The sequence below is a fragment of the Archocentrus centrarchus genome, chromosome 11, assembly GCF_007364275.1.
Source record: "Archocentrus centrarchus isolate MPI-CPG fArcCen1 chromosome 11, fArcCen1, whole genome shotgun sequence".
NCBI lineage: Eukaryota > Metazoa > Chordata > Actinopteri > Cichliformes > Cichlidae > Archocentrus > Archocentrus centrarchus.
Genome location: NC_044356.1, coordinates 29,382,125 through 29,399,666, shown reverse-complemented (window position 1 = coordinate 29,399,666; position 17,542 = coordinate 29,382,125). Strand labels below are relative to the sequence as shown.

Genomic DNA, 17,542 nt, shown 5'->3' with positions numbered 1-17,542 from the left:
ATGTATCATAATAGAAAGTTAACAGTCTCATAAGTTTGATTCCTGGGTACATGCTAGATGCAGAATGATCAAAATCACAACCATATTTTTAAATGTAGTGAAACTGGAGTGATGTATTGATCTAATTTGATTCATTCAAAGTTCGATACTTTTAATGTCAAACAATAATGCTGCTAGAACGCAGTTGGTGTTAGAAGGTCCCATGTGTGAGCCTGAATGTCAGTAGCAGCTTATGATGACAACACAAAGCAGGCAGGGACGGCAGCTGAAAGCTGGTCCAGCACCTGCGATATGAGCAAGCAGTGGAATAAGAGCATTGCATCTCTATGTGTCTCCTGTCCCCGCTTCCAAAACTGCCAGTAAAAAGCTTTACTTGATTTTCAGTATCATCAGCAGACGGGGCAACAGTATAAGGAAATCAAACATGTTGGCAGTTTGTATCAAGAAAGACATGGGACCCATTTCACACATCCCGCCTTTACAAGGACAATCAATACCAAGTATGAAGCATCCAGCTGTATCTTACGGAGCTGGCATTGCCCTGTTGGCTGATATTTTTTGTTTTCTTGTTTTGTTTTGTTTTTTTGGGAGGGAGTGGAGGGGGGCTTTGACAGTTTAATAAGTGTTATACCATCTCCTTCTCTTTGAAATGAAGTGAAAGCGTGCTCGCCTTTGTTTGTTGGCCGGTTCAGCCGTTTAGCTGATGATCTAGTGCTTTTAGACCACTAGCAGCTCTTTTCTTTTTCTTTTTTATTTGTAGAGTAAAACATCTGATGGGAAGCTTTTGTTGTTGAAGAGCAGAGTTATTAGCTTTTATTTCTGTTTCTATTTCGTTTTGAGGCTTTGTTTTATTTCGGTTTAGTTTCTTAGTTTCTGGAGAGAGCTTGCTTGTTTCAGTTTAGTTTTTATTTTTTGATTGTCTAGTTTTAGCTCAGTAAAATGTGGGTGTGTGGAGGATTCAAACGGTGGATAGTATCCTCGTTATTGGTGCACATATAGTTCTCATTAGGAGGGTAAATAGTTTTAATAGATAAAATCAATTAAATCTTGTTTTGTCTAGAGCATACAGTCACATGAAAATGCGCGAAACCTTGGTTCTTTTCTTTTTCAGCTATCCTGTTGTAGATTTGCTGGTGTTCTTGGATCACTGTCTGATGATCTGATTTTGGCCCGTCTTTAGCTGTTGGACAGCTGACCTCCCATTTAATTCTAGGATAAAATTTGCCATACTGGCTCAGTCTTTTTCTATTTCTGCTGTTATGAACTTTAACATTTAAGCTACTGTCTTCTTTGGGCCAAAGCTTATTTATGGGCCAAAGCTTATGTTGCTGCCATCAAATTTGAAACCAATGGTAAATTTTTCAAGTTTGAACATTTGATGTGCTTTTCTACTGTGAATAAAACAAGGATTTATGAGATTTATAAATGGTCACATTCTGTTTCTATTTACAGTTTACAGCAGTTTTGTAATTGGTGTTGTAAATAGATATAAAATAAATACAAAACATACAATAGAAATAAAAACAAAAATTGTGTTCTTGTGTTATTTCATCACTATGAATATCTATTTTTCTTTCTGTCATTTATTTTTATATATATATATATATATATATATATATATATATATATATATATATATATATATATATATATATATATATAAATAAAACTCCCATAGATATTCAGTACAAAAGAATAGACATGCAGTCAGGTACTATCCCATAAAGGATCATAACCTCATGAATGAACAGATCTGATGCCTTTTAGATTCAGCTGCTGTCTCTCAGGATAGGCAGGTTGTGGTAAAAATCCCCCACTTCTTTGTTGTCTCTGTGCAAGTCACAGCAAAGACCTCTCAATTCTGAGTCATGACTTTGCATTTCTACACATTGATGTGTTGTATTTAAGATGAAGCCTGTAGAAAATAGTGTCCCCTTGTTATCACTTTTTCTTTACTTTGAGTAGGTGAAATGTGGGCATTCACTTGTATTTCCATTATGTGCCTAATTTGACATGTTGTTGCATTTTACCAAGCTGGTGGTCTGAACAACAGTGTGATAATTGCATTGAATTTAGGTATTACAGGTGTTTGATGACAGTGACACTTGTATGACTTCTTATGTAGCTTCCAGATCTTTGAAAAACCTGACGGGGTGATTGGGTGAGGAATGAAAGCTTATTGTTATTCTAAGAGAGCTTGTCTGGGTACGCTTTTTATCCTCCTGCTGGGGAGAATAAAATCATCATACTGCCTGTCCATCCATGAGGTTTTACCTTTCTGGTCTGTAGATTCCAAAACCACAAGGAGTTTGTTTTGATGGTGGGTAAATCTTTTTGACCCAGAACCACCAGAATATCTGTTTATGGTGTACTTAAAATGTGATGTTTTCATTGTTTAGTTTCAGTAAACAGTGAAATTTCCTTAGTAAAAATGTTTCACGTGAAGTCCTCCAGTTGTGAATTGATATGCATTATTAATTGTGCAGACTTACCTTTTTTTTTTTTTTTTAATGATAAATTTGCATTTAGACATGACAGCCTCTAAACACATTCCATTACAATCATCCTGTATTTTTTTTCTGCTATTTAAATTTAATTAGCCAGCTATATTCACATGCAAAATGAACACCCAAATCACTGAAATTGTGGGTGCAGTACGCTGTTAAAATTATTAATATGGTGATGTAAACTTTACCGCTTATGCACCATTATCAAGTTTACTGAAGCAATAACAGTTATGTTTCTAAAGTTGTTCACTGCACCCAGGGATCTGTCACAAATAAAACTTGATATAGGCTCCATCACGATTTGTTTTAATGGTTCTAGTGCAGTTAATCTAAACGTGCCAGTGGACTTATGCATGTTGTGTGGATTTCTGTTCAGGGTTCTTGCCATATCTCCTCTTATTTTCATCTCTGTTGCTAAGATATGCCGTCCAGATTTGTCTTTATTGCCACTTTTGCTTTAGTCATGTACAATTAATTCATTTATTTGTGGATCACTTGGTTTTGTGGACAGCCATATTACTAAATACATGTTGGCTTGAATGTGTACTATGAGCATTTGACAGTACTGCTCGTATCCACATTATCTCTCAAATAAGCAGAGAAAACTTGTATACTGCAGCAGTGCATGCACAGTTTTCTAAACTCACTAAAGCAGAGATGAGTGAAATGGCTTACTTACTTTATATAGTGAATTTTATGCCAGAAATATTGTCACTTTCTTTCTGTTGATTATCCAAAATCACTTTTTGTTTTTTTTTAGCCGTAGTGTTATTGTTTTGATGATTTATGGTTTCACTTACACTATTTTTTTTTTCTCAGCTGCTGACATTTTGCTTGCAATACAGACAGAAAAATCTAAATTATTCATAAAACTTGTGACACGTCTGTTGTTTGCCAGTAGTTTTCATTGCACAATATAATTTGATAAGTCTCTCTCTGAAAATAATTCGGTTGTCTGTGCTGTCATTAAAGTTATTTGAAGCTCTAGTCTCACCGCTTTCTGGTGGTGTCTATAAAAGAGTAAAATGATGTGTCTCAAAGCTAATCCGGGAAACACCGGGGGCGGCTTTAACTACACGCCTGACCGCAATGTTTGTAAAGGATGAGAGTGCCACTTCAGCTCAAAGTTCAAGGCTGAAAACATTTTGAAAAAGCGTGTGGGATCAGTTTTTATTGCTTCATCTTTTTTAATTAGTTACCACTTTGTTTTTCAGTCTGGTTAGAAATATTCCTCAAAACATTAAAAAAACCAAACATTATGACTGATTTATTTGGTTGTTGCTCACTGTTTGAAATGATAATAAAAAAGTGATTTTTCTCTTCATGCCAGTCTGTTTGAGTAACAACACTTCGCGTCACGTCATACTGTTTATTCTCATGCATGACCACTGTCTGTAGTGAACGTTAACTTATCTTAAATTGTGCATGGTATGAATCATACTGTAGTGTATTGTTGTTTTATAGAGTGATTGTAGGGATGTGATGATGAGCTAAAATGCGACCACAATTAGTTCTACAACCCCAACTCCAAAAAAGTTGGGACAGCAGAATGCAGTGGTCTGCAAATCGCATACACCCATATTTTATTCACAAGAGAACATAGAAAGCTAATCAATATTAGTCTTTTCTTAAATTTGAACATCATTTGGTGTATTTTCTATGTTGTGTTGTGAATAAAATATGGGTTTATGAGATACTGAAATCAATGTATTGTGTTTTTGTTGACATTTTATACAGCCTCCCTACAGTTTTGGAGTTGGGTTTATTTTGAATGAATGTTTGGTTGGACTGCCTTGAAAATGAGACTGACATCTCAAGGAGTTTATCCAGATATGGTATAATGGATTTAACTGGAAAAAAAAAAATTCTATGTACATTTTTCCAATTGAGGTACTTGGGCTGTAACTCGCCTTAAAGAATATTGTGTTAAAGAAATACTTGAAAACACATGCAGTAGTACTAATTTCTTTTCTGTTTTACACAAATTTGATCAAACTCAAAGTTCTACCAAGTCTTGGCACCATCGATCAATTGTGCTTTCATTCCTATTAGAATAATTTTACATAGTATTAAAACCTTTATAAGTTTCCAGTAACAGTCCTTTGGCATCATAAATTTTTTTTTTGCCCCTTTCTCTTGCCTGTTCAGTTTTAGCAAGAGAAGCAGTACTCTTCTGTTCTGTTAGATGAGAGGAGCTGGTCAGTCTCAAGCTATTTTCACACATGCGCGTTTCAAGAAATTACCCAAGGGAGGTGCTGTTAATGGCCTGGTGAGTTTATAGTGATGGAGTGGTCAAATCAAATATGGCAGTGAGAACCTACACTGATCAGGCATAACATTATGACCACCTACTTGTTGCTCAAACCAATCCTGAAGCATTTTTGCTTTTTGCAGGGTGGAAAGAGGCCACAGCCATCAGGATATAATATTTCCATGAAAGGTCTCAGGAATCTAGCCAGAAGACAGTCACGTGGTCATGTGCCCGTTGTTGACACTTTCGGCAGGTGACGGGGTCAGCATGGGCACCCTGACTGGTCCGCGGCTATGCAGCCCCATACACAGTGCACTGTGTGTTCACCTTTCCATCAGAACCAGCATTAACTTTTTTTGAGCTACAGTAGCTTGTATGTTGGATCAGACCACCTGTGCATTAGTGAGCCTTTGCTGCCCATGATGCTGGTTCACCACTGTTATTTCCTTGGACCGTTCATGATCAATACTGACCGCTGCAGGCCGGGAGCACCCCACAGAAGCAGCAGTTTTGGAGATGCTCTGACCCAGTCGTCCAGCCATCACAACTTCACAAGTCACTGGTTATAATGTTACACTCCCCTCCAAAAGTATTGGAGCAGTGAGGCCAGTCCCTTTTTATTTTTGCTGTAGACTGAAAACATTTGAATTTGACATTAAAGCGATGTCAAAGAGAGACAACAGATCAACATCTCAGCTTTAATTTCCAGGTATTTACGTCTGGATCTGATACACAGTTCAGAAGAGAGCATGGTTTCTCTGAACCTACCCATTTTTCTTGTGAGCAAAAGTATTGAAACGTGACGGACAGGCGTGTTTTGTTGCCCAGGTGTGTGCTGTTACATTGATCATTCAAACAATAATGTCTACACTCAGTTTCAGATTTCAGTTTTGCCTGTGCAGATTGTACATTGATAGTTAAAGGAGTAACCAACATGAAAACCAGAGAGCTGTCTATGGGTGGAAAACCATGTGAAGCTGAGAGAAGATGGAAAATCAATCGGAGCCATTGAACAAACATTAGCTATAGCCAGTACAACCATTTGGAACGTCCTGAAGAAGAAAGTCATCACTGGTCTATTAAGTGACAGATGTGGAACAGGTAGACCAAGGAAAACAGCATCAGGTGGTGACAGAAACATTTTAAGTGCTTTAAAGAAAGACTCTAAAACAACTGTTAGTGACATCATCAACAACCTGTAGAGGGCAGGAGTGAAGCTGTCACAATCTACTGTTCGCAGAAGATTTCATGAACTAAAGTATAGAGGCTTCACTGAAAGATGCAAACCACTAATAAGCAAGAAGAACAGGAAGGCCGGGCTGGAATTTGCCAAGAAGCACAGAGACCTCAGTTTTATTTACTGATGAGACAAAGATTAACTTTACCAAGCTGATAGAAAAGCTAAAGTTTGGAGAAAGGAAGGCTCCGCTCATGATCTCAAACATACGAGCTCATCTGTGAAATACAGTGGAGGTAATGTCATGGCTTTGGCTTGCATGGCTTCCTCTGGGACTGGCTCAATAATCTTCATTGATGATGTCATGCATGAAGGCAGTATTACAGTGAACACAGAAGTCTACAAAACATTTTGTTTGTCAATTTAAAGACAAAATAATCTTTTGTCTCATGTTGATTTTATTTTATTTTTTTGTCAAACCCAAATGTTTTCAGTCTACAGTGAAAATAAAGGGGTTGGTCTCACTGTTCCATTACTTTTGGAAGGGAGTGTATTTTACAAAACAGTAACAAGGGGCCCCCTGAAATGCCTTTTTTCCCATGTTGTGTGTTTTTGTCTGTCAAGAAAATATGCATGTGAAACTGTCAGTATTACTTTCATTGACACTATATACTGACAAAAATAAAATAACACAATCAGTATTTGCAAGAAAAAATAGCAATATTAAAAAAATGAAACAAATGCAACATTAAAATTAAATAGATTAAAGAGAAAGAAGAGGGGAATGCACGCACACATGCCAACATGTAACTGACATGTAATGTAATTATCATTGTTTTGTCATAAAATCTTTCATATATGTTTAAAATGAGAGCTTGTTTGTTTTTTTTATGGGTATTTTGAAATCAAATTCTTCATATGATGATAAAAACATTTTGATTAAGCAATTGGAAAATTGTCAGAATTCTGTTACTAAGCCATGTGCGAAAAAAGTCTTATTTTTGATATTCCTTATTAGGTAACTATGAGTGTACATATTTTTGTTTTTTAAATTATAGGATGTTAAGATACAGTTATTTTCCAGTTTCTGGGATAAAGTATATGATCTCTTAAATGTAAGTAAGGTGCTACATTTAAAATTAAATGTTAGAAAGTTTTAAAGTCATATTTACTAAAAACGCATTCGCACAAATCTGTGCGTAAATCACGTGTATGACAGTTTTACACTGAAATCAGTGGTTTATCAATATTTTTGTACCTGAATTTATTTGTACTTTATGAACAAATGTAGACAAACCTCTGATCAAACAAACACATGGAAATTTAAACAAAAACCTTTAAAATGTATTTACTGCTACTACTACAAAACATGTCAGACACTGAATTTTCACCTAAACAAACTTAAACAACTTTTTCACTGTGTGCATACAGGTGGTGACTGAACTCCGTATAAAATCTCATTTAGTCTTTTAATATTGACTTATCTCAAAATTTACAAGACATTCCACAACTCCAGAATTCACACAGTTACCTATTAAAAGTATTAATGTTTTTAAGCTTCAGGCCCTTTTTATAGCCACACTGCTTTTTCCAATTTCACCATCTTTTTGTGGGCTCCCCCAAATTACCCTTTTGTGATGTTGTCTGTGTTACAGGATGATATTTTTAGCTAGGCAAATCCACTATCTGGCATGTGCCATGCTAGTTTGAGATTTTTATTAATTGTACTGTTATCATTGCTTTCCTTGTGATTATTTTATTATTGATTCCAGTTAATACTGTTATCCAATTCCATTTTGTTTAAAAAATCTGAAATCTGCTTTTTTCCTTACAAAAAGGCTTCTGTCAATAATGTCATCCTACAAAGGGTCACAGATGTATATAAAATATTTCCAAGTAAATGTTCTTCTCCCTTGGTGGACACACTCATACAAAGCAAATCCTATGGCTGGGTGAGCAGTAATGTTCTCTTCAGAGATATTGATGGTACAATAAAACCTAGAATTTTACTTCAAGGCTGTGGCTGTTATTGTTGAGAGGGGACATCTCCGAGGTCAATAACATCTATTGAATTTGTCACACACAAAGATGAATCCTCAACACTGGCGATGGTGCTCAGATCATCTTTTGTAATTGTTGCTTTCTTGTCCTTGGTAATTATGTTTAGATTGCTTTATGTACTTACAGGCATTCATCTTCTAACTTTTATGTGCTCTTACATTTATAGAAAAGAAGGAAGTGACCCAGAGTCTGGAGAACTACACCTCCAAGTGTCCCGGTGGAATGGAGGTTATCACCCTTCCTGATGGCCTGAAGCTGCCTCCAGTGCCCTTTACAAAGCTCCCTATTGTTCGGTAAGATAGGAGTCAGAGTTAGTCTTACTTTACTGTGGCTCAGTTTATTTTTTTCTTTTAACTGTTTGAATGTCATTCAGTCAGAAATGTATAGTAATTATAACACTAACAAAAAAAAAAAAAAGGTTAACTGTTGCTGATAAACAGCTTAACAAGAAAAGCTCTAAAGACACCGCTCAAAGAATTAAGGGAACTCGGATCATCACGTTATAACACAGAGTCATTTAAACCTCAGGCATCTCAATCTGTCCAGTTAGAAATCATAAATCACACGAATCCATTTCATGTAATGCTCATGTAGAGCAGAAAAGTGCTATGTAAGAACCAGTCCATCATTTACCTGCTTTGGTACAAAAGAAAGTGACAACAGGTACAAAACACCCCCCCCAACAATTTCATTTATGGCACTAAAGCAAATTTGTACCTGTTTAACTTACAGTTTGATACCCTATACATTTTTCCTGATGGCATCAACTCGTACTCTTTACAAAGGATGTGATTTATATCTTTAGGGATTTTCAGGCCCTGCTTTATCACTGACTCTTCAAATATCTCCTGGAGGGAAGATGGAGGGAGCGTGCCGATTATCTTTCCAGCCCTTTTAATCAAATTTTGAATTTGTGATCTGATCTTGACAGAAAGGTTACCAAACCATGTAGATGCCATAATGGATTCAACAGTTGCCCTATGTAATAATAATAATAATGTTTTTATCCACCCAATGAACCCTGAGTCTTCTTAAAAATTGTGCTCGTGAAATGTGGTGAACTCACTGTAACTGACAGTCAGTGAAAGTGAAGCAAAGTAAATACCTAAATACTTAAATGTTGTGAATTTTTTAACTGCACAGTCCCTACTGTATCATTTTAATAAACAGCAGTATCTGAATATCTGAAATATTTTTGGCTAACATACTAAGAATTGCTGTTTCCGCAGTCCACTTAATCATATAGTTGTTTTTGTACTGACTTTTTACAATTGATTGTAAATAATATGAAAAGAAGGGGAGAGTTCACACAGCCCTGTGGGGCTCCTGTACCTACGACCTGTATGTGTGACAGAGTAGAATTAATGTTCACTTGCTGTTTGTCTTTTAATTAAAAGGCCATCTGCAGTACCATCTGGATTTATATGGGGATTCACCTTCATATGTTTCATGTTATTTAACAGTGTATAAGGGAGTATGATATTTAACACTGAGCTTAGATCCATAAACAATAGCCATGCATAAGCTCTAGTGTTCTTTAAATGTTTTAGAATCAAGTGAGTTACATTGTAGGCACCAGCGATTAGCATTGTAATGTTAGCAGTAGGGCTCAGTGAAGAAAGGATGAGATTTTGATATGCTTCATTCAGTATTTTTATGTTTTATTACCAAAATATGTTTGGCCCCCAGAGATGCACACCATCAACCTAATATTTTTTGTTCATGTTCCAGTGCTTTGAATGTATGGCGGGGCAGCAAATGCTTGAAACTATGACTGCTATAAATGAGATATAACTAACACTACTGTTGTTTCTAGAGTGATGTTACATAACTGAGTAAAGGCTTGTTCGAATGAGGCCATTTAATGCCATGAAAAAAGAGAGAAATGTGTGCCAAACAAAATCCACATCATAGCAAGGCAGACCTGCCTCAAGTCAACACAAATTTGGTCTCCTACTTTGAAACTGTGATTTTTATATATACATATATTTTATATATACATAAAACACAGCAACACGCATATAAGAGCGGTACAACAAATACACATATACAGTACCTTAAAAAGAAAGTATAGACAGAAAAGTGCAAGGGCAAAAGTATATTTAAGTCCTATAAGACAAGAAGCAGCAGTTTGAGTTCAGTGGGTAAGGAATTCCACATCCAAATGAGGATTTCCCACTGAACACTCCTCATGTTGCTCATTTTAAAATAAGGCAGAGATATTTTACATCAGGAATGTGGGGAGAAACAAATGTTTGATCAGATTTCTTTAGGATCTTTTTGAGCACGATGATAATTAGTTAAATGGGAGTTCATTTTCACTTTCTGCATCAGTAAGTTACTTTGGTAGTAGAAGTATTGGAAACAAACCAAGAGGAACCAGACAGTGAAATAAAATCTAAGTTTCTCTTGAGTTCTTGTCACATCTTAGATGGTTTGAAATCATTGGTGCCAAACCATTTTGTTGTATTGTGAAGGATATAAAAAAAGGGGAGTTACTAAATGATGCTGGTGTGGAATCTGTGAATGTATTAATGGGCCTCTGGTCTCTGAAATGTGGAGTACACACTTTCTTCAAGTTCCTGTACTTTCTCTTTTTATTGTTTTGCTGAACTTGTAACTTTTAACAAAGAACAGAACTATAAATCTCTCTAACAATGGACTCTAATAATTATGAATATTCATCACAAATACTTGAATTATTGTGTACTACATAAGCAGTTGTTACTATCTTTCTATAAAAGGGTGGCCAAACATTACTGTCATGTCAGATGATCATTAACATCAGCTGTGAACCTTAAATACTTGTGAAAAATGACAATAATCATTGCCACTCTTTCTTTGTCAATCACAATAGATCAGTGAAGCTCCTTAATCTGCCCGTCAGTCTCCGGCCCCACAAAGTGAAAGGCCTGCTGGGACAGAATATGTCCACTGCTAGCCCCTTCATCTATTCACCGATCATTATCCACAACAGAGGAGAGGAGCGTTGTAAGAAAATAGGTGAGTCCAGTTATGATTTTGTTGCATTTAGTGAAGGGGCCACCATCCCAGATTAACGTGGAAGTGTCAAAGCCTGCATGTCCTCATGTCACCTGAGGTTGGTTTCAAAAGCAAGTCAATCTACATATGCCGCATTTCCATTAGTACCTACTCAACGTGGCTCGTCTCGTGGCTCGGCACGAGACATTTCCATTAGTACCTGATACCAGGTACCAGGTACTTTTTTTTTTTTTTTTTTAGTACCCACTCAGCCGGGGTTCCGAGGTGATCCGAAAATGTGACATCAAAGAACAACATGCCATTGATAGGTCACGAGACATCTGCCCGCTTTGCTATATTGACTCCACCCACACCGAGGTGGTCCTCAATTGTAATGGAAGCAAAAGAAAACCGTGGTGAGTCGTGCCGTGTCGAGTTGACCTGCGCTGAGTAGGTACTAATGGAAACGAGGCAATAGACTCCCGTAGTTGTTTCCAGCCTGGTACAAAAACCTTTCATGGTATTTTTCCTGTTTCACAAAGACCAAGTGAACTCATCCATTTGGATACAGGTAAGGCTTGAAGTGAGGGGCAGGCTGCTTTGATTGGCTGTTATGCTGTCGCTGACTGTTGTTTGTGGTAGTGCTATTGGTGCTTTTTAAAGTATTTAAATGGAATTTTATGACAAATAATATTACCTGCTATGTGGTATAGCCCATTAAAGAAGTTTGTGTTAAAGTTTTGGTCAGCTGTAAATTAGCACTAATTAGCAGGTATGTTTTGTCTTTGTGTTGCTTCCATGCAGTTTATGAATACAGCTTAATATTCATACTATAATGATTGTAGTGTAAGTATGTATGCATGTTTCATGTATATATGTTTAGGCATAAACCTTGCTTAGGGCACTGAGAGTGCCAACATCCAGTCCAAAACTGCTGTGTGATGTCACAGTGGTTATGTCCATCTGTTATATACAGTCTCTATATTACCGTATTTTTCGGACTATAAGGCGCACTTAAAATCCTTAAATTTTCTCAAAAATCAGCAGTGCGCCTTATAATCCAGTGTTGTGCGAAATTCTGTTCCCCCGTGAAAATCTGTTCCCCCTGTGTGGGGAGCACGAACTGTAGCCAGAGACGCGGAGCCGACTGTCTTCACTATGCTTCTGATCGATTTCTTGGTAAAACGACACTGTAAAAGACTTGTTGGTAAATTAATTTGTCCCCATGTTATGGAGGGGGAACGCAATATTTTGGATGGCTGAAATATTTGGTCCCCCCCCCCCGTGTAACTTTGGCAAATAAAGAGCAAAGGTTTTTATATTCATAGGAGTTCTTGTTCTTGATTAGAGGAATAAACACAGTAAAAGGTTTTTACAGAGAAATTGATCAGAAGCGCCCTGAAGACTGTCGGATGCGCCTGGCTGCCTTCTCCCGAAACAGGGGGAACAGAAATTTGCACCGGTGCGCCTTATATATGAAAATAGACCCGTTGATTGATATTGCGCCTTATAATGCGGTGTGCCTTATGGTCCGCAAAATGCGGTAGTATTTCTATGCTTTCTATGATTTGAACAACAGACACTACCTACTGTGTAATAATTGAATTTTAAATGACTGTGGTTAAGTGCTTACTTTAAGTATCTGAAGGTGTCTACACCATCATGTTATACCAGAATTCATGGTTTACGCTGCCATCATAATCAATATTTACTTTAAATGTTTAGGAATTAGTTGGTCTCATGCAAGAAAACATTAAAGTTTTCACTTGCAAAAACATGTCAAAGATGGGGTGACCAGATCCCAACGAACTAAGACAGGCAAAGAGTATGTTTGTATGGGGCACAGTCATGTATTAATGTATTGCTTTAGTCCAGGGATCCTCAAATCCAGGCCTTGAGGGCCGGTGTCCTGCAGCTTTTAGATGTGTCCCTGATCCAACACACCTGAATCAAATGGCTGAATTACCTCCTCAGTATGCAGTCAAGTTCTCCAGAGTCCTGCTAATGACTTCTATATTTGACTCAGGTGTGTTGAAGCAGAGACGCATCTAAAACCTGCAGGACACCAGCCCTCGAGGCCTGGATTTGAGGATCCCTGCTTTAGTCTATCCAAATCTTCTATTCTGTTGTTTTTTCAGCTGCTTATCTGTCTGGTTTCATGAGACATGCATTCATAGCAGCTCATTTATTCCTGAGCTGTGTCTTTGTATTAGACTCACATGTACTGTACTCTATCAGATTCTTGCCTTGAAAATTTTTTTTTCAATAACTTTGCTTCACAGTTAGAAGTAGTTTCCTACTCTTTATTGTATTTGCTTTGTGTAAGTTTCCATCATATTCTGTGGAGAGCTCCATACCCTGTGACTTTGTGGCAGCTCAGTTTTCTCTGTGGGGTGTGGCAAAGGCAGCAAAAGATGGGGACAGCTGAACCTGCAGGTGACCCTTGATGGCAGCCTTCCCTGTTTTCTTTGCAGCCATTGGATAAAGACAAGACTTCAAAAAAAATGTCTGCAGTGTTGACATTTGAAAACCAGAGCCACTTTAAAGAGGGATGAGGGACAGCATTTTTGTCCCTTAGTCACCTGGTCAGCATAGTAATAGATGGCCTTTTTCAGCTGTCTAAGTCATCTGCCACCTAACTTTGTTGCATAAGGCTTCCTGTTGTTTATTTTATTTGAGAAAGTTTCATTTACAAAAATGTTACTAAAAAATTAACCAGGGATTTCACACTGCTGAGCTTCAAGCGCTGCTGTCAGAAATTAGCAAACAAAAGTTAATTTAGGGGAGAAAGTAGGCATATTAGAGGATTACTTTATTTTTTAAACCATTTTCAAACAGTTAGGAAGATTAATTATACAGCTGCTCATGGTACAGAACAAAAGGAGCAGTTAGACTCTAAAAAGACTCTTTTTAAAGCAAAGCAGTCTATAGAAGAGGCAGTAAGTAATGAGACAACAGTCCACTGAGGTAATAGATCTGCTTTTTAAAACATGACCTACCAATAATATTGATAATACTGTTTCTGGGTAGAAGCCTGCACTGTTTAAGCAAAGACTTTTGACTTCAACATACTGCAGAGTTCTAGCCAGAAAAAATTCACAGGCTGACGGTATCAGGCGGGGAGGTCCCCTCGGTACCGAATGATGGCTTGCTAGTGCTAATGGCTGTGCCCGCTAGCAAATTGTGATGATAGCAATCCATTCTGTTAGCTAACAGCTGAAATTCTCAGCCCGACGTGACAGTACCTCAACCTGGTGCAGGGCCGGGCAGTCAACTGCTAGCTAGAACCCTGTGCTGCAGTGCTGTGTTAACTAGTTTGGCTTCACTAAGTCTTCAGAACCCTGCTAGTATATAATTCATCTCTGTTTATGTCCAAAGTCATAGCAGTCCTGTATGTTTTTAAAAAACCCCTACCACAACATATCATCTTTGGATATCAACTAGCTTAGTTAGCTTACTGCCAATTTATAGCTTTTACTTTCTGTAGATGCCTGGACCCTAGCCTTGATTATAACCACCCTTCATTTCTTTATATTTTGCAAGAAAAGGGGAAAATAATTTCAGTAATTTATTGAAACATGTTCAAATGTAAATGTAAACACAATATGTAAGGCAAAAACAGAGTTTGTTCAATTTTAATGAGCTTTAAAGTCAATATTTGGTATGGGCACCTTTATTTTTTAACACCATCTGAAATCTCTTAGGCAGCTTTCTTGTAGTTTCTTTAAGTGGTCTTCAGGAATAATTCTCCAGGCTTCTTGAAGGAAATTCCTAAACTATTCTTTGGATGTTGGCTGCCTTCTGTTCTGGGGAGGCCAATCCATGACTGACAGTGTTTCACTGTGTGTTTTTCTATCCAGGTATGACTCTTAATTTCAAACAGCCTCAGAAGCTAGACTATGGCTGCTTTATTTCACATGCATGAATTTTGCTTCAGTGTCCAGACCTACTGTGCATATATGATTCAGTACAAAAGATTAATGATAGTTTTGTGGACTATTTCTCAGTGGGATCCAGTAACACCAGCTAACATCTCATCTTTAGCCAATAAAAAATATGATTCTGACAGGACATTTGACCATTAAAGAAGCAAACACAAACACTGGAATGTTTCAACTAAGTGTCAAACCAGTGAAAGTGTACAGGCTTTGAATGCACTCAAAGTAAGAAAGTAGCTCTTTGAAGGACATTTCTACCAGCTATTTTTGTGCAAAGCTAACAGAAGCTCATGTTATATTAATGTAATTATATATTTTTTTTTACTTTGCCTCCACACTTAAACAGAAAAATTAGTACAGTCACGGGATAAAGTGGGATTCAGCTGGTGGGTGAACCCTAAGATCAGTTGTGGTGGCTCAGCATGGGGAAAAGAATCTCAACTCAAAATAATTTCTGTTGTGAGCTCCAGCAGATTTTCTTTGCCAACAAGCTGTGATCAGCTGACCTGTGCTGCTGCTGCTTACATCTTACTGAATTCAATAAGATGTAAATACATGTTCCACAAGTTATCTTTGTCTGATTTCCATTCCCTACACTCCAAGTATACTGTTCATACTGTCTTTATATTAGACAGTATACAGCTGGTATAAAGGTGGAATTCATATTCATCTCTGCTACTCTTGATGTAACCTAACTCTGACCATGAACATCACAGCCACTGTGCAGCAGTCCAACGCAGAGCTTTACTGTAAATTCACCACAGAACAGCAAACTAGCCTCTTTATCCTGCACGAAACTGCCGAGTTTCCCAGTTCTCTGAGTGAAGTTATTTCTCACTCTTTTCTCTCCCTGGGAAATCCAGCAGCTGTACATTAGCTAGCAGACACACTGTGTGACAAACTGCACACAAACAGTTTGTGTGTTTGCTGATATTTGTTGAGCAGTTGGAAAAGTTCCCTTTGAAATTATTAGCCACTTAAAAAACATGACTCCCTTCATGCTCCTCTTCTATAGCAGTAGCTACATGCTGAAGTACCACAGCTTGCAGACATCTGCACCACAAACGCTCTTCTGGATTGTTTGAGTAAAAGTAAGAAGTTGTTAGAAAAATGTTAGGTAAAGTACAGATACTTGAAAATTCTACTTAATTACAGTAACAACCTATTTGTTTTTTGTTACTTCCTGTCTCTGCTGCTTTGTATGATTAGTTTTTAAAAAGATGGTCTTTGTAGATCTGCGCTGAATATCAATGGCCACTTGAGGAGTTAAGACTGAAGCGACACAAATAAGATGGCAGCAGTCCACTTTGGTTTTTTTGGGTTTTTTTTTCTGTTTTCTGAGGTGTATTTCACACTTAATTGGCTGGCTATGAAAGCATGCCTGTGAGTCAGACCTGAGGTAGTATGGGGCTTTCCAGACATTCATATTATAGATATCTTTCTTTTGACTAGCTTAATTTCCCAGGGTGCATGGCTACAGTTTGCTTTCCATAAATCCCTTCTCCTGCCAGGGTCTGAGGTAGGATTTTAAGGCTTTTGCAAGTCTATTTACAGCAAAGGGCCCTCCAAATGGACTAGAATGTGTTGCATTTTAAAATGGAGATGGGGCTACAGCAGCAGCATTTCAAGCCAACAAAAATCTTTCAATATCTCATTCAAGAATGATGGATACTGCACTGTAGAGCTGTACTCACTTCCAACTTTTTTTTTTCTCTCAAAGTAAGACTAAGATTTTCTGTCAGGCTATCAGTGCCTGAAGCGTTTCTCTGAACATTTGCTAACTGTTTGGTACTTAAAAAATCTTTTTCAGAACCCATAATGCAATGCTAGTCTGCCTTTTAACCTGCCCTTTAAAAACTCCTTTCTCTGGAATCTTTTTAATTAAATCCTAATATAATTTGATCTCATTATTGCTGCTGGTAGCTCATCACAACAGCACAATAAACTGCTTTCTGTGAGCTAACAATGACCCATTAAAATAATCCATCAAGCCTTTAAGAGCTCATGCATCAATTCAGATTATTGTGCCGTTTTTGCCACAGTCTGTATTCATAACGTGGCCCACAGCATGTTTACGCTTGTGCATTGTGCACAGCTAGCAGCTTTACTTCCTGATTGTATATTGAGAAACTGTTGTTCCAACTGTTTCTGATAAGAATCAATAACAATTTTGTTCTGATGACATTAACACATAACATTTTATTTACTACATTTTATATTTTCTAATTATTACCAATGGGCAGCACGGTGGTTAGCACTGTTGCCTCACAGCAAGAAGGGGTTCTTCTGTGTTCAAAATCCACCATCTGGCTGTGGCCGCACTGTGTGGCGTCTGAATGTTTCCTCCTCGTGTCTGCGTGGGTTCTCTCCGGGTACTCCGGCTTCTTCCCACAATCCAAAGTCCTGCAGTTAGGGGGGTTAGGTTAATTGGTGATTTCTAAATTGCCCATAGGTGTGAATGAGAGTGTGAATGTTTGTCTGTCTGTGTTAGCCCTGTGACAGACTGGCGACCTGTGCAGGGTGTACCCTACCTCTCGCCCTATGGCACCTGGGATAGGCTCCACCCCCCAGGAACCCTGAATTGCATAAGCGGAAGAAAATGGATGGATAAAAGTTTCATTATTGG

The 17,542-nt window shown here is 37.7% G+C and overlaps 1 protein-coding gene across 1 annotated transcript in view; it reads left to right on the top strand.

Moving 5' to 3' along the window:
- The window catches only part of trappc9 (trafficking protein particle complex subunit 9), a 244,221-nt gene that overhangs the window by 28,655 nt on the left and 198,024 nt on the right, over positions 1–17,542 (top strand). The window contains 2 exon segments of the mRNA XM_030741516.1: positions 8,163–8,289; positions 10,854–10,999. Coding sequence (XP_030597376.1) covers positions 8,163–8,289; positions 10,854–10,999 — 273 coding nt within the window.